General features: G+C 35.0%; 1 protein-coding gene across 1 annotated transcript in view; it reads right to left on the bottom strand.

Annotated features, from left to right (window-relative positions):
- The window catches only part of LOC107711497 (diacylglycerol kinase iota-like), a 45,246-nt gene that overhangs the window by 5,417 nt on the left and 21,123 nt on the right, over window positions 1-18,706 (bottom strand). The window contains exons 3-23 of the mRNA XM_016516481.1: window positions 15,257-15,352; window positions 14,752-14,826; window positions 13,533-13,589; window positions 13,320-13,388; window positions 13,169-13,237; window positions 12,964-13,080; window positions 11,104-11,178; window positions 10,807-10,902; window positions 9,726-9,808; window positions 8,011-8,071; window positions 7,442-7,559; window positions 7,094-7,182; window positions 6,937-7,015; window positions 6,056-6,111; window positions 5,917-5,979; window positions 5,692-5,765; window positions 3,413-3,524; window positions 3,132-3,331; window positions 1,423-1,523; window positions 1,229-1,308; window positions 1,022-1,066 (exon numbers count right to left, since the gene is read on the bottom strand). Coding sequence (XP_016371967.1) covers window positions 1,022-1,066; window positions 1,229-1,308; window positions 1,423-1,523; window positions 3,132-3,331; window positions 3,413-3,524; window positions 5,692-5,765; window positions 5,917-5,979; window positions 6,056-6,111; window positions 6,937-7,015; window positions 7,094-7,182; window positions 7,442-7,559; window positions 8,011-8,071; window positions 9,726-9,808; window positions 10,807-10,902; window positions 11,104-11,178; window positions 12,964-13,080; window positions 13,169-13,237; window positions 13,320-13,388; window positions 13,533-13,589; window positions 14,752-14,826; window positions 15,257-15,352 — 1,815 coding nt within the window. The remainder of the gene's footprint in view (window positions 1-1,021; window positions 1,067-1,228; window positions 1,309-1,422; window positions 1,524-3,131; window positions 3,332-3,412; window positions 3,525-5,691; window positions 5,766-5,916; window positions 5,980-6,055; window positions 6,112-6,936; window positions 7,016-7,093; window positions 7,183-7,441; window positions 7,560-8,010; window positions 8,072-9,725; window positions 9,809-10,806; window positions 10,903-11,103; window positions 11,179-12,963; window positions 13,081-13,168; window positions 13,238-13,319; window positions 13,389-13,532; window positions 13,590-14,751; window positions 14,827-15,256; window positions 15,353-18,706) is intronic.

The raw sequence follows: 18,706 nt of genomic DNA on the forward strand, positions 1-18,706 counted from the left end.
GACTCGAGACCGGTGAGTGGTGCAGGTGTCGCTCATTATCAATTACTCCACCGGCCCCGCTCCGTTCCCACGGCTCTCGGCCCCGCCCCCACTCGTCACAATTATCTTATCATTACAATATTAATTGATTTAAATTCTTATGTGGATATTTTAAATATATATTTCTATTAAGTTATTACAAAATTAATAGATTTAAATTGTAATGTGAATATTCATTTTTATTATTTATTTGGACATTTTGTTTAAATATTTAGACAATTATTTTTATCAACAATTAATATAATTAATCTCTTCTCTGTGAATTTGACGAATTTCTTTGAATTGCAATTCAGTAAATTCCACGTCATGTCATTCCAATTAAACATCCTGTGTGCTTAAAGGCAGGGTATGTCATTTTTCAAAAACACTTTAGAAAACTGATTCGGGCCGAATAGCAAAACAAACTTGTAGCCAATCAGCAATAAGGGGGCGTGTCTACTCGTGATGTGGAGGAGAGAGCTTTCAGTGCATGGGACGGTCATTAGCCGAGCCGAGCGACAGAAAGATAGAGATGGCGGATAAAAAACAAAAGAGGAAAACGTCTGCGGAAAGATAAGGCAAGAAGTAGGACCCGTGTAAATATCGGATCAGCTTTCCAGCGCTGGAGAGAACTCAAGGAGCGGAGGCCTGCGATCGGACGCCGAGGTTGCTTTGTTTCTTCTCAATAGGTGAGTAACACCGTGTCTAAAACAGCTAAAGTCTGCCTACACTGGACACGATCAAACGACCGTTGAAAACCATTTGAAATTTGTGTCAGCACGTCATAAATAGAACCCGGCAGCAGTTTTCTGTCGGGGATTTGTTGCGCCGCGCCGCTCACGTCCGATGTAGACACGGTGTAACATTGGTTTTGCTTTGTTTCACAGAACGAATCGTTGCCTGGGTTGCGTACGTATATGTGGGGCGGAGCAAATGTCAACATTGGCTACCAGAAATCGCTTACTCTGCCTTTAAGTTCATCCAACCGTGTTGAGGCATTTACCTGGTAGTGTACTCTGTGACCGCTAGAGGGCGGCTGATGCAAATCCTGCCAACAGAAGACAAATGAGTGAGTACACGAATTTATAACATGATGGCGACATAACTATTGTTACATTTGAGGTTATATGTTGATGTTGAAATGAAGTAATTGTATTGATTCAGTGCTCAATGAAATCAGTCTGACAGGAGCATCATGGGAAGTGCTCACCTCCTGCAGTCTGTCAATGTACAGTCGACAGGTTTCCAGGTCACAGTCTCCTCTCACCACCACGATGCCAACAGGAGTAGCTGAACAAGCAAACACACACACACACACTGTCACTTCATATATTCACCTCTCTTACAGCAGCACTGTATTATGATATGTGAACTGAACTGTGGGAAACGTCAGGATTAGCTTACAGATGTCACGCAGACGCTCCTTGTCGAGCTGCATGCTCTCGTACTCCTGCAGGACGATGCGGTTCACGCGCAGACGCAGACGTTCAGGCACGGCATGAGGGCTGCGATACGCAGACGACAGCAAATAAGAACTGATGCCACATTTATGAAATATCTAATCAACAAAGGTGCAGGAACTACATGAAAACAATTTATGATCATACTGATTCATAATGAATAACTATGGAAACAAAATATTAATCTCAAACGATGAGGAGCGTGTGAGGAAGAGTGAAAATGAGCTTCATAAAAGGACAGGTGAAGATCAGGAAGGACTGAAGTCATTAATGCATAAAAATGCTTTTTGTGGCCGTTTGGTCTGTTTAGACCGAATCCGTCATCCATATTCAAGTCAACATGATTGTCCCTTAAACGAATCATGACATATTCAAATTAATCATTATTTACTATTATTTCTGTAACCTGCAAAATTCTGTAATTTTGTATTGTAATCGGCAATATTTTATAAAGCATTTAAAATGCTTAAATAGCTGTTTGGTTAATGATTAGCATTATTTTTCCGCCTGTGAAGTCCATATAGTCAACAATGCTGGTATAGACAAACATAAATGAATAAATGAATGAATAAATAAATAAAATTAATTAATACAAATTAAATTATTATTTTTATTTTAATACTTTATATGAGAGAGAGAGGGAGAGAGAGAGAGATGGAGGCGGAGAGGGACGGAGATGACAGACAAACGCGTGAAGGGCAACCGGTCATTTAGGAGGAGAAAGAGAGATGGAGACAAAGAAAGAAAACCCCACTGAGAGCGGCACAGAGAGCAGAACCAGCACACATGGATTAGTGCTGTTACTAGAACATTCACCAGTCAAGCACACACGAGCCGCACACACACTGTTAGACTGTTAGTTACACACTCTCATCTGTGTGTGTGTTTGAGGGGGAAACCCTCATTCTGAGATCAACTGTAAGTGATGTGCATTTTGTGTGTCTGGATCTATTAACTTATTCAAAATGCATTCAAAATATCATTTATACACATGAAGACTTCACACACCTACACCTCTTTTATGATAAAAATGTGTTTCATTTTTGAATAAAAATTTATTTTAGATACTTTTGTGGGGGCAAAAAATTATATATATATATATATATATATATAAATATATATATATATATATATGAAATATATACAGTATAAAAAATACCAATGTTACTAAAGTAATACTATGTACTAATACTAATGTAATCTTGTAATGTTAAAGATTTCCATTTCAAATAAATGCTGTAGAATTTTCTAAGCAGCATGACTGTTTAAAAAAAAATCTTACCAACCTCAAACTTTTCATCTATTATTGCTTATTATTTAAATATATTGTATATTATTATTTCAGCTTTTTTTAATATTACACTTTTGTAGCCATTGGGGGAGTTTTTTTTAAGAAAACAATAGAAAAATAAATATGACTGACACGACCCCTGAAGACCCTCACGGATGTCAAGGTCATCAAGTCTCTAAATATCAGACAATTTGACCTTGCAATGACAGAACAAAAGTTGGTTCAGACTGTCAAATATCATGTAGTAAAATGACAAAAAAAAAAAATGAAACCAAAAACAAAACCTTGTCTAAGAAGCTCTCACAAGCATTTTAAACCTGATGTATTTTGCACCGGTGCAGGAGTGTATTTGAGGGACTCACTCGTTGAGCAGCGGCACAGACGTGCGTCTCTTGCTCTTCTGCAGCATGTTGGCCTGGTTTCTCAGAGATATGCTGAGGGTGGAGGGCGCGAGGCGGCACGGCTCTCCGTCCACCTGCACCGGCAGCGTCTTGAAGGTGGTGAGGACCACCTCTCTGCACTGATGCAGCCGCTCGCCGTGGCCGCCCACCTGCAGCGCCGCCTTGTGGTGAAGACGGGATGCATGTGAGTCATGAGCCCTACATTTCCTTCTCAGTCTCACAGAAAGAGCTGAAGCGCTCACCAGTGAGGCCATGGTGAAGCCGATCACCTCGATGCAGCCGTCGTCGTGCCTCTGAGGCTCGAAGTCTCTGTGGTCGCCCGTGTTGCCCCACGGCATGGTACCAGCACAGTACCTGCAGACAGCAGGTTAATGAGGTGAATAAAGACAGGCAGTGCTGACCACATGTTTAAAGCTTTCAACATAAAACCCACAGACAGGCAGGAAATATCCTCATAACTTACTACTGATATAATGAACTAATTATTGAACTTTTTGACATTATTTGAAAGATTCAACTGTGATTAACGTGTAATGCTAATGAGTATTACATAGTATACTAAAAGCTTAATTTGATTTTTTGTTTGCATGACCCTATTCATCACTATAATATTTAAAAGGGTTAAATAATGTGAAAAAAACATCTCTTTAAAAAAAATAATGTATTTTAAATGTTTTTATACAGTTTGCATGGTGCTGTTCACTGTCATTATATTTCAATGTTTCAATAAAGTAAAAAAAAAACAAAAACAACAAATACATTTTTTAATGTTTGTTTTTATCCAGATTGCATTACCTTATACATTACAATTATATTTCAAATGGTTAAAATTATTTAAAAATCTAATTCTGTTCCATAAAAAAAAAAAAAATAAATAAATAAATATTTTTCAAATGTTCATTTTCATCCAGTTTGCATGACCCTATTCATCACTTACATTAAGAGGTACATAAAGAAAAAAAAAACTAATATATATATATATATATATATATACATATACACACACATATATATAATTAAATTCAATTAAAAAAATATTAAATTAATGCTATAAAATATATAAATAAATGCTTGCAGTCTATATAGTTTTTAATGTTCTATGCAATTTCTGCGAAAATGCTGAATTACATTTTTCCCTGTCCGACTCTATAATTCTGTGACATTTCCCCTCATGGATAGTTTAAAACTTAGTTTGATCTTTCTGAAATCATCTTTGAGGAAGTGACATCATGTAAGTCAGAAGTTTCTCTTACAGTCTTCATCAGTATTTCATTATAGTCACTTATTATAACTGACCCTTTCAAGCTCAACATTTCAACACTGTTCTGTGAAAAATATTACACTAATCATTTGTACAGAACTGTTTTTTCTTGGCACTAAGTACAAAACTAATGTGTTTGATAAAAGTCCATTATTAGCTGTTTTGTGCTGACCTTCAACCCAGACACATTTCCAATGTACCAAGCTTGACAGAAAAACATGTTTTGAAAGAGAACTGGCATATTTTTTTATTTGTATACTTATAGAAACACAGAATATCTATGCAATTGCAAGTTGAAATGTATTGTCTGTCTAATGCATTTAAAGGTAAACTACATCTAAATGATCATTTTGCTATCCTCATTAACATATTCAACATCCATCCAGTTTAAGAAATATAATTACCTTTTTAAATTGCAAATAATCAAACATTTAAATTTGTGTTAAATGGAATTTTAAAACTAGACACATTCACATTATATTAAATGCCAATATTAGTTTAGTAAATGGTGAATCCAGGTTACATTATTAAATTCAATCTGCAGCAAATGTTACATATTTCAATTCAGAAAAGGATACTACTTAAAAAAAATACAGAATACTTTTCAGAAAAGTATTTTACTTTAAAATTACATTAACTTCTTTTTTTTTTTTTTTTACAAATGGCCAAAAACATATTTAGACATACATACATACATACATACATATATATATATATATACATATATATATACATATATATATATATATATATATATTTAGATTCGTCTAGTCATTTTTTATATGAATACATTAATATTAATAATTTATACATTATACATTTAATATTAATACATTAGTAGGCTTTTTAAAATATTCATACATAATTTTTAAAAATATTTACAAGTAATTAATATTAATACATTTTTTAATTATACAAATATGTAAAAAATATTAAATAAAAAAATTAATATTTTTAAAGATATTTAGATGTGTCTTGTAAAAATATTAAGTATCTTTAAAAAACGAGATATTATTAAAAATATTCAGACAAATATATTTTAGCATATTTAGACATTTAAAAAAATAATAAGATGTATTTTTTTTAAAAATACTTACATATATTTTTTATATATCCAAATATGTTTTTAAAAACTCTTTATTTATTTATTTATTGATTGATTTATATTTAATGTCTGATGAGATTCTACCAGAATTTATGATTAAAAAAGTATGCATAAATGGCACCTGTTCCTGAGTTTGCCCCATATTTTGCACAAACCTGGGAATATTCAAGAAGACGATGCACTGAAACTTCAGTTCCTGAATCTTGGGTGTGAGATCTGTACCGTCACACTGTCAATATGAGGAAGGAAAATAATTACAGAAAAAGAACATCAGGTGAATGATGGCAAAGTTAGCATAAGCGTAAAGGAACAGCTGGAGCGGGCAGTTCCTGTCAAACCACAGGCTTTCATGGGAGATTGTGCTTAAGTTTCATACTCACCACCACCCTGACGTGCTTGGACATGTCCCTGGAGCTCCGCTGGAGGAAGTCAGAGAAAGCTGCCTGAGGGGACACAAGTACGAGTCACACACACACACACACTTACTCAGTCTGTCAGAGAGACGGGAACTCTGCCTACCCCTGCATAGAACATCTTGTTACGAAAGCGACTGTTGAATTTCTCGGGATTGGCTTCTGTGAAGGAACACAACGACAAATGATTATGACTCAGATACAAAAACAGATACATAAAGATCTCAGCCAACAGGGCCATTTTATTCAAGTCAAGAATTCATTTTTAAAAGGTCCAATCATTGAAAACAGGATTTTTCTTGCTCTTTTGAACTAAAAGCTTTCAGTGTGCCACATACTCATATACTCTCAATTTCATGGTCATGTCATCATATTAACATATCCCCGCCCACATTTACACATCAACACCCATTCGGTATTCAGCAGCTTGCCTCTGATGAACAATAATATGAACTAAACCACAACTTAGCCAATCAAAACATAAAAGACAATTTACATATTAAGGCATTAAGACTAAACATTAAGTCATTTAAAAAAAAATATTTAGATGCATCTTATAAAAAATATTAAGATATATGTTTTAAAAATATTAAGAATTTTTGGAAATATTAAGAATTAAAAAAAAGATTTGTGTTTTATAAAAACTATTAAGAAATTAAAATATTTTTTAAACATTAAGACATTAAGAAATGTTAAATAATATTAAGATGTATTTTATATAAATATAAACCTATTTACTAAAATATTAAGACATTTTTAAATATTTAGACGTCTTATAAAAAATATTAAGACGTTTTTTAAAAATATTAAGGTTTTTTTTGTACTTATATGTAAAATAATTATACTTTTTTATATTTTAAGAATATGAAAACTAAAAGATTAAAGAATGTTTTCGGTGCATTTAATCCTTGACTAACAGGTAATAAAGTACATCTAATAAAATAAATCAAATAAAATGGCTCATAGGTAGGACAGAGCGTCACAAACCTCTGGACTCGTGGAACTCCAGTGTGACGTGGGCATCAAAGCCGAGGCTGAAGTAGTTATTGAACACGTTTAGAGGAAGCTGAGAACAGACACACAAATCTATCAGCAGCGTATAAACGTAACCCAGTCTCTGTGTCAGCATGAACACAGCCATCACCTTCTGCGTTCCCTCCTCCGGCTGAACGGCCGATCGCTCCACCTGCAGATTCCAGCGGTCCACCATAGCTTTAAAAAAAATTAGGCATACTTTTGAAAAATATTTAGACATCTTTTAAAAAAATTAATTACATAAAAATGTAGACATTTTAAAACATATTTATCTTTTAAAAAATTTAGACACATTTTTACTATTTTAAGAATAAAGATTAAAACACAAGTGCCTCACTTACAGCAGCTTCTCAGCCAATCAGAGCAGCCCGATCATATCAGACTAATGCTGATGTCTGGGGTATAAAATTATTTATTTATCAATAATTAATTTAAAGACGATTCAAGATGAGTTGACTCACCCCTCCCCAGTTCAGTGTCCTGGCAAGGTCATTTCCTGTACCAAGAGGAAGCACAGCTACAGGAGGTTGTGGGTTCATTTGTAGTTCATCTAAGGCCGAGAGAATCCAGCCCACCTAGACAAAAGAGGACAAACCACTCAAACTCAGGGTCAGAAATGCCATAGCGCTCAGGAAATCCAAGTTTCATCTCGCAGGAGTCATAGATCTAGAAATTACCCGCAAGAAAGCGTGACACTGCAAACCACAGAGCCACCATTAGCTAATTACAGTGTTTTGTCACTGCGTGTTCGTTGTCGTTCCACACATTTGTCACCAGAGGGGGGTGCGTCCAAAATGTCTAAACTTCACATACAGTGGGTATAGAAAAGAATCACCCCCCTTTAAAATAATCACATTTTGTTGCTTTGCAGTCTGATATGAAGACACACACAGGTTTGGTTTCATCCAGCTGTATTTACTCAGTGCAACTTATAACATCCAACTGAAAGACAAGTAATATTTTATAACATCCAAGTCTTTTCTATACCCACTGTATCTGATCATCCCAACATGCACTGCATCTTACCGTTCCATCTCCTCCACAGGCAAGGATGCGAAGATTTGGCACTTTCCTGTATAATTCCAGCCTGACGGACAGAGGGAAACAATAGCGATGTGTGTTACTGATGCATTTAGCATGCTAATTAACAGAATACACCATTTAGCATAACAAATCCAAACAGAAGAGCTGTTTAAAGGCACTGAACAGTGTTTGGACACATCAGGCACATTTAAAAGTATGAATTTCACTGCATTAGATAAAAATATCAAAACAAGTATCATTTTATCACAACTAACTTCACGTTTCTGAGCCATTTTGTAATGATATTGGTAAGACTTTACAATAAAGTTTACTTCGTTATCATCAGTTAATGCATTAGGCATCATGAACTAACAATAGACTATACTTTTACAGCATTTATTAATTTATTAATGTTAATTTCTATTTACACACCAGTACATTTAACATTTCAAGCTGTGTAAACAAATATCAGTATTATAAAAGGACAGGAATTAACAATGAACAACAATATATTTAATAATTATTGATAAATGCAATAAAGTTATCATTAGTAAATTCTAATACCTAATACATTAACTAATGCTAACAAACTGAACCTTAATGCACAGTGGGTACCATTAGTAACGTTAGTTAATGCATTAACTAACATTAACTAACAACGAGCAATACATTTGTTCCAGTATTTATTCATCTTTGTTAACATTAATAAAAACTACAACTGTTCATTGTTAGCTCAGGTCTATTAAATAATACTGACAGATACAGCTTAAAATGTATTAGTACATTTTGAAGTTAACATTAAGATTAATAAGTGTTTTCGAAAGCCTTTTGTGGGAACACTTTACAATAAGGTTCCATTTGTTAAAATTAGTTAACTACATTAGTAAACATAAATTAACAATTAAATTTTTTTTTTATTAATCTTAGTTAATGTTGATTCCAACATTTACCAATACATTATTAAAATCAAAAGTTGTATCTATTCATGTTATTTAATGGACCTGAGCTAACATGAACTAACAATGAACAGCTGTATTTTATTAACTAAATTCAACAAAGATTAAATAAATACTGTAACATGTGTACTGCTCATTGTAAGTTAATGTTAGTTAATGCATTAAATATAGTTAACAAATGGAACCTTACTGTAAAGTGTTACCCATTTTGTCTTCATTTTGAATGTTCATTCATCATGTAAAGCCTACAAACATTAATTTGTGAAATGTTTTGCATGAAAAATATTTTTCTTTGAAATAAATGGCACTTAATTTGATATTTTCATTTTTTCCTTCTAATGCAATGAGATTTTTAAGTGTGGATTAAATGTTTTGGGGGCCACTGCATGTGAGCGCGTGTTGGTTTTCTGTTTTAATAGAGTGAGTTTAATCACAGCTCTGTCAGACAGCTCTGAAGAAAAGCCCTCCAGCCGCCCAGCTGTGTCTGCCCTCCCATCTTAATACTCTCTCTCTCTCTCTGTCAGCAGTAGAGCCCATCGCCTGTGTTTGCTGCCTCACAGCTCAATTACTGAGGCGGTGGGCAGTGAGGAGAGAAGCTTCTAGAAGACTGAACTCCCTCACAGAACACAGCACTGCTGAGATCCAACGACTACATAATTAATGTGGTCAGGACAAAGAAATGGTGGGATTACATAGTGCATTAAGGGAGGGAGAGATGATCTGAAATGTAATGAAAGAGAGCGCTGAAATCGAGAGACTCACGCTTCTCTGGGCCCTCCCTGAGACAAATCAAACACCTGCCGAGGGTTCAGGATCCACATGAACATCTGCAGCAGCTTCGTCCCCTGAGAACCACAGACAGAAGATCAGACAGACAAACGGACAGAAGGACAGTCAGAGAGAATGAAAGATAGAACGATAGATAGACAGAACGATAGAACGATAGATAGAATGATAGACAGAACGATAGACCGACAGAACGATAGACAGATAGATAGATAGATAGATAGACAGAGCGATAAGAGCGATAGATAGATAGATAGATAGATATAGACAGAACGATCGACAGACAGACAGACAGATAGACAGACAGACAGACAGACAGACAGACAGAATAACAGCATGAAAAACAAAATGACAGAGTGAAAGATAGAACGACAGACAGAACGATAGACAGAACGACAGACAGACAGACAGACAGATAGATAGACAGACAGACAGACAGATAGAATGACAGACAGAGTGATAGACGACAGACAGATAGAACAACAGCATGATAAACAGAATGAAAGAGTGATAGATAGAACGACAGACAGAGAACAACAGACAGACAGAACATTAGACAGAGTGATAGAGTGACAGATAGAACGACAGACAGGCAGAATGTCAGACAGAGTGACAAAATGACAAGACAGAACGACAGAGTGGTAGATAGACTGACCGACAGACAGAATGTTAGATAGAATAGCAGATAGACATAATGTTAGACAGAACAACAGACAGACAGACAGACAGATAGATAGATAGATAGGTAGATGGATGGATGGATGGATAGACACAGACAGAACAACAGATGGTAGACAGAACCACAGACAGGCCAACAGACTGATAGTCACAGATCTCTCTTCCCACACAATAAAATAAATGGACATGAAATATTGATTTCGTCTGAAATTGTTTATGTAATGCATCCATTTATGTTTTAATTAAATATTCATGCTAAGTAGTTGCATATTAAGCAGTTTAATGTAGAGCTGTTCGGTCATTATGGCCCTTTCAGAGATTGTTGTTCTATAATGACTGTACATTATTCCTCCATTAGTCTCTTTATTCAGAGCATCACCTGGTTTCCTCCACTCTTGGGGTTGACGAACACCAGCACTGGCTTCATCAGCGGTGAGGGCAGCGGCTTCAGCATGAACGGACGCCATTTTGATTCCTGCAAAAATCACTTCATTATACTTCGATAAATGCACATTTGCACACAAATACACACACACACACACACACACACACACATCACTGCAGTAAGCTGTGGGGACAGATGATCATGAGCAGGAGTTAAGGGAAGAGAAAGCCCTCAGAAAACACTATAGCATCATTTAAAAGGAGGGACAGGACAGGAATCAGATCTACTCACATCCATCCCCTTTTTGCTGGCTCTTCTTTTGAACGACGTCCGTTTTTTCCTTCGAATGGAGTTTTTAAATGAGCTCTGGGACACAGGAGAGAGACGCCAACTAAGCCAAAACATAACAAAACTAACTCCAGCAGGACTATGTTAAATTAAAGTTTGCCCATTACTGATAGAAGTGTTCGTTTTTAAATTAAAGGAATAGTTCAACCAAAAAGGAAAACTTTTTCATCACTTATTCACCCTCATGTTGCTCTGAACCTGTTGATGAAGAAACTTTCTTTTCTACCAACAAAAGCAAAGACTGACAGCTGTCCAACTCCAAAAAGGATCCATAAAACATCTTAAAAAGTTAACAGGACTTGTTCACGGCATTCCAAGTCTTCTGAAGTCATACAATGAGGAAAAGACCAAAAACAGAATTTATTTCCTTAAAATCTTACTCTGTTTCTTAACTCATTCACATTGTAAGGAAAAGAGCAGTGTGAACATGCTGCAAAACATCTTTATTTTGCAGAATAAAAAGTCATAGTGGTTCAGAATGACGAAGATAATTACAAAATAATTACAAGATTTTCCTTGGTTAAACTATTCCAAAAACACTTTGAATACAAGCAAGCAACTTCCCTTTCAGCAACTCCTGAATTGAAAGCGGCAGTAAAATGCCTTATCACAAAAACCTGCCCCATCGATGCATAAATCCACCAATCATAGCTGAGCGTGTCATCAGTGGGTGTGGTCTAAATATCTGCTATGACTGTTGATGTGATGGGTCAGTTTTTGAAATCAATTCTGGCTTTCAAGGCAACAGATAAACTGTGATGTTAAAAGTGTACATTGCAAAAAATCTTGTCTTGTTTTCATACGGAAGCAATTCTGACTCTTTTTCTCAGAATTGCAACTTTTTTCATCTAAAAAAAAAATTTTTTTTTTTTAATTGAAAATTGCCAGATAAAAATGTTAAATGATGACTTTTTTGTTGCAATTTCAAGTTTACCTCTCTCAAATACTGTATGAGCTTACAGCAATTTCGATAATTTGGATTTATATCTTGCAATTCTGTTTTTTTCCCCCCACAATGAAATAAAAAAATTTAAAAAAAGGTGCAACTACCTCATAATTTTGACTTTTTCTCTCTTGCAATTTTAAGTTTATATCTCGCAATTCTGAATTTATATTTAGCCATTCTGACTTTTCTTCTTGCAATTCTGAGAAAAATCAGAATTGTGACATAAAATCAGAATTGGGAGAAAAATGTTGCAGTTATCTTTATTTTTTTATCCCATGGTGGAAACAAGCTTCCATATTTTCCAGTACAAACATCTAAACATTCTTAAATCAGACACATTTACTTGAGAAGCAAAATTGCACAAGATATTAAGTCTTGCTTTCTGAAAACATTATCAAAATGAAGTACATTTTTGCTTACAATAAGAAAAAATATTTGCTAATGTGGTGAGAAAAATACATTTGCTTCCCATTTGAATTCAAAGTATCCCCCCCCCCAGCATAAGCTTACTTAATTTTGATTATTTATATAAAACAAGACAAAAATACTGAGTCAGAAATAATTTTTGCAGTGTATAAAACAATGAAAGAAGCTCCATATAAAATATGTAGATGAGTTTTATGAAACACACTGTTACTGATATCAAATCTGGCAGCATCAAAGTGTATTTAAGCCGAAGCTGATCAGCATAACTGAGTGCAGAAGACAAGATCATACAGCCCCAGCTTTAAAACACAGTCTAGTGTCACCTTGCATGAGCATCTCCTGCAGGACATTACATAAACCTCAGGCTCAGGTCTTCTCTTACGTGCTGATAAAAAAAAGTTTCACCCCCAAACCATCTGAGGTGAGCGTACCTGCGGTTTCCTGACTTTGATGATCCAGGAAGGGGGTACGATGACCCCAGCGTGAGCTCCTAGCGAGCAGGGCTCCTCGATCTGATGTAGCATGAAGCACGTGACCTTGTTATGGAACTGATGGGACAGAAAAATAAACAGAGAAAGAGATGGAACAATTCTGCATTACATAAACCAGCAAGATTTTGTGAGACGTGCCACTCACTGCCTGCTTGCACCAGGAGCAGCTGATGGCCACAATCTCCTTGCTGTGGAAGAACTTCTGCGGGAAACTCTACAATGAAAGTGAAAGTTAGCATGAACGTACAAGACTTTTGCATAGGACTCCTTCAATAAACCTTGAAGGCGTGACATACTTTTCCGCACTGACGACACTTCCCCTCTTGTCGCCGGCGATGGACCCAGTGATGTCTCAAAACGCTCTGCTGTCGCAAACAGACACAACGGGTCACATGTAAACGTGCCAACAAGGGTTCATTCTGCCATAGCACATGGAGTACAATAAGTATACGTGTAAAACTTCAGTGTGAAATATGATTTAAAGTCGTGTGGCGATGAGGTGGACTCACATCTCGAAGGCATCGAGAGCCGCTCTCTCTGAAGGTGGGTTTGCAGTGGAAGTTGATCTGTGAGGAGACAATGAAAGTAGAATTATTATAAAATGAGGAGCTATTCTTGCTGTAGCTCATTATATTATATTATATTATTAATATAATACAGTTTAAATGCACATCCATACTATATTATTATTACTACTGTTGATTGTTTTAAAAATTAAAAAAATTTAAAAGAAAATAATTTCTAAACTATTAAATAATTCTAAATAATTTCTAATATATTGAGTTTATTAAACTATCCAAAAACAGACATAACTACATTATTATTAAAATATAAAGCATTTTTAATTACATTTCCAGCAAGAAAATATACATTGTAATATATACTGTTAGCTTGATATTTCATGTTGTCTTTTCATGCAATTTCACTGATAAACAAATAAATAGAACTATTACAATATATTGTATTATAGTACAATATTACATATTACAATGTGAAATATGTATACTATATTATTATTATTATATTTTAAAAAATAAAAATAATAAAACTAGTCATCTCTGAACTATTAAATAATTAAAATCAATTAAAACAATTATCAAAAACAGACATTACAATATAGTTAGTAAAATTTCAGCATGACAATATATACTGTGATATACAGTTAACTTGATATTCTTTCATGCAACTGCACTGAGAAATAGATCAAACTTTTATATTATATAACATTATATTATATTAATAGTGTGTATTCATGTTACATACATTAAAATTTATATAAAATGTGATATAATAATATAGAAATATATGCAATGTGAATATCTATCTATCTATCTATCTGATTTTTTTTTTTTTATTAAAAACATAATAAAAAATAATCTCTAATGAACTAATATACATAAACTATCAAAAAAACAGACATTACAACATAGTAAAACATTCATAAAATGTCCAGCAAGACACTATATATTGTGATATATACCGTTACCTTGATATTCTTTCACATCTATTCACCCAACTGCACTGATAACTATATTTGAATACCGCAACAGCAGGAACCCACAACTCCTGATCCTAAAAACCATAACTGCAATACCTAGATTATACCATCTCATCCTATTTCATCATCCTCCTGATGTCTGTTTGAAGAGACAAACGTCAGCGTTCATCTGTTGAGGGCATACTGATGACGTGCATGAGAATTAAACGGATATTTCTGCCTCCGCTCACCTTGTCCAGCTCCTCGATACACGCCGTGTGGACCACGATCTTACAGGCTGCACACTTCCTCCGGGGAGCCGACTTCTTAAAGAGAACCGAACAGCACAAACACACAGAAATTTGTCATAGAGCAAGAGCACACATCTACGATCCATCTTATAATTCAATTGTAAGAGAAATATGCTCTCACCTTCAGCGGTACAAAGCTTCCTCTGAGGCAAGGAATGATTTTGCCAACTGCTTGAAGTGGCAATAATAAAGTTGCCACGGCTCTTGAAAACATCAGAGCGTGGCGCCGCGCTTTAACAAAAGCCTAACAAAATCCTTTTACCTGCTGTACATTCTCAGACTAATAGCTGCCTCTTCCTTTCAATACACACCAGCCTCACATTATCTCATGAAAGAAAATGTCACTGCTAAAACACTCTAATGACACTCTTCTCTGCCTTCAGCTCGCCATGCAAATACAGACTTCTCTCGTCCGTTTGAACCTGTTTAACCACATTATACTCACTGCAATCTTGACCACGCATGTCTCTTCGCCCAGGTAGCAGAGATCGCCGGAGCAATTCGTCTCCAGCCACAGGTGGTCACCGTTCACTGCGTTCTCCTGCGCATAAGGAGATAAACCACAATCTCTCAGGACCTGAAGTGGGACACTCACATAGACTCCATTGTTAAAAAGGCCCAGCAGAGGTTGTACTTCCTTCGCCAGCTGAGGAAGTTCAACCTGTCACAGGAGCTGCTGAAACAGTTCTACTCCGCCATCATTTAATCTGTCCTCTGCACTTCTATAACTGTCTGGTTCAGCTCAGCTACCAAATCTGACCTCAGAAGACTACAGAGGGTAGTCCGGACTGCTGAGCGAATCATTGGTACAACCCTCCCTTCTCTCCAAGAACTGTACTCATCCAGAGTGAGCAAAAGGGCTGGCAAAATCACTCTGGACCCCTCACATCCAGCACACTCCCTCTTTGAACTGTTGCCATCTGGTCGACGCTACAGAGCTCTGGGCACCAGAACGGCCAGACACAGGAACGGTTTCTTCCCTCAGGCCATCCATCTCATTAACACTTGACAATAACTGTGGCAATAACACACACTATTTATTCACTCATACACTTATTTATCTAACACACATACTCAGTCTACATTTCAATTTGCACATAATATACCTGTACATACAACTGTCTATTGTTCTATACCTGTACATACAATTGTCGATTTGTATATTTTTTATTCCTTATTTTACTTGTTCTATTTTTTATTTATTTTTATTTTTTTATTATCTGTGTTTTTTTGTTCTGTCACTGTCATTCTGTTACACTGTGGAAGCTTCTGTCACGAAAACAAATTCCTCGTATGTGTAAACATACCTGGCAATAAAGCTCATTCTGATTCTGATTCTGATTCTGATTCTAAAATCAAATGTTTTGTGGCTTTTAATCCATGTTTACGTCTCATTTGGAAGGCTGTTCTCTCTGGAGGTCACATTCGTATCATTTCAGAAAAGCAACCATTATAAAACTTACTGTTATTCCTTGTGAGGCATAAATTAATGCAATTTCTTTCTTACTTTGGACTCTAATGGTTACTTTTCTGAGTGTCAATGACATATGCAGCAGACAAATGTGAGAACACAATCTAAAAACGAGACAGTCCATGTCTGCTACCTTTGAAGCTAATGTCTATATGCTAATACTCATAAATGCTCACAAAATTTGTATCTACGCTCATTTAAAAGTCAATTTTACGCTGTCAGGAAAACAAATCAAAAGTATTGATTAAATTCTCTCTAGAATGAAAAAAATCCCCTTATGCTAACTGATTAGCATGTAGCAAATCATTATTAAACTAAACTGAATCAACACTAAATTGACTTTAGTTAAATAATGACACTATTTTCTGTAGAAATGCTTTATAGTCTGAAAAAAAAAACTGGTGTTGAATTTTCACTCAGTTCATTACAAAGAAACAGAATTAAACATAACATTTTAAAGTAGAAAGAGACATTTTCTTGTAAAATTTACTCCAACAGTATTTGTTTTACTTGCAACTTCAAAACAATCTTTTTTTTTTACATTTTAGTTCTGAGTTCACTTCATGAACTTTTCAACATGTACTCATTACTGAACTAAATTTAACTCAACAGAATTGAATAATGACATAAGTCAAGGTTTATACACTACAGATCGATTCAAAGCAGCTTCAGAGTACTAAACCAAGAAAAGAACAGTATTATTAATATTTCAAAATCCTTCAATAATGCAACTGTATTCATTTCCTTCTTGAAAAATGTTGCAATATTAATACTGTTACTTTCTTGTTTTATTACTGTGAAGCTGCTTTGAATCGATCTGTACTTTATAAACCTTGACATAACCAATGTATAGGAGCATGTAACGTACATTCAAATCACACAAACACTTATTTCATATGGCAACAACACTGTTGTGTGAGGCTTCAATTAGCACTGACTCGCACACACACTTAGCAGCTTTAGGAAGGCGTATTAATGTTTGATGGCTGCGCTGGTCACATCGGGAACTAGCGGGGAAGGAAAGGCCAGCAAAGACGCACAGGAAGTGCCCCGCTGGGCTCCGCCCCCTCAGCAGTCTCCATCTGTACACACAGCACCTGGATTAACGAGTCTCTCTATTGCCATGCCAACCGTCTTTGCGGGACCCACCCACGACTAACTGCGCTCACCAGTCTGAATGTGCTGATATGTGCAAAACTAATGCACAACCTTATCCTCGACACTAACATTAGCGCTTTAGTCTGGGAATGTCTCATATTATACACAAAACTCACACTATATACATCATTAAAAAAAATGATGAAACATTGTAAACTAGTGCCACCTGTGGTTAACTCATCTCCATTATTTACTGCATTGCTATACTGTTGCTAAATAAAATGAAGTGACATCAAATATAAATATTACATGAAAAACAACAAACTGAAATAAATAAGCTTACGCTGAAGTACTACAATTACTAAAACTATACAGAAATAATATATTAAAGCTAAATAGAGGCATTTATAAAATTAATAATGACAAAAGCTCAAAACAAAACTTAAACTGAAATTCAAATATAACAATAAAAGCTCATTTAAAACTGAATTAATTAAGTTATGTTGAAAAATGTAAGAAAGAAAATGTAATGCAACTAACTGAAATAAAATAAGATTTAAGTGTACACTATACTAAAATGACAAAATAAAACTCAAATAAAACTAAATTAAAGCTAAACAGAAACATTTAAAAAGAAACAATAAATCTTGTAAAAATGACAAGCACAACAAAACTACAAAAAATTTAAACTAAAATTAAAATGAAAACTGCAAGCTAAGTTAAAATATTAATAATACGTAATACTATATAAATATACTATAATAGTATATAAACAATACTAAAATAACACTGGTTCTGGATGGTTATTAGGTGGTCGTTAGGGTGTTTTAGGTGGTTGTGTAGATGGAAAAATCTACATTTTTCAAGTTCTTTGTGCATTTTTCTTTTTTTCTACTTTGCACTTTTTGTTTATTTACTATTTATTCAAGTTTTTTAAGGTATCTAACATTTTGATGCTTTATTTCCATGATCTAAATATTCTTAAAAATTTAAAGTTTGTTGTCATTTGGAAGTGTGTAGGCCTTCTTGCATTATTATTCAGTGGCATAAAATGGTCTTTAAAATGACAATAATATCGCTTATCGCAATTATTTCTGGGGCAATATATCGCACAACAAAAAGTTATTATCGTGACAGGCCTAGTTGCATCCAGTGGGGACATAATTTCGGATTATAATGACTTATAATGTCTTTTAACGCGTTGCGTTGCATCGCGCCGCGTAAACATAAAACCATGTCTGCATTTGTGATCGGAGAAATGACAAACAACAAGCGCTACCCTACACTGCTCAAAACTCGCGTTTGAATCATCAGTGGCAAATCCTT

Source organism: Sinocyclocheilus rhinocerous, unplaced genomic scaffold (assembly GCF_001515625.1).
Source record: "Sinocyclocheilus rhinocerous isolate Xijiao unplaced genomic scaffold, SAMN03320098_v1.1 scaffold208, whole genome shotgun sequence".
Lineage (NCBI taxonomy): Eukaryota > Metazoa > Chordata > Actinopteri > Cypriniformes > Cyprinidae > Sinocyclocheilus > Sinocyclocheilus rhinocerous.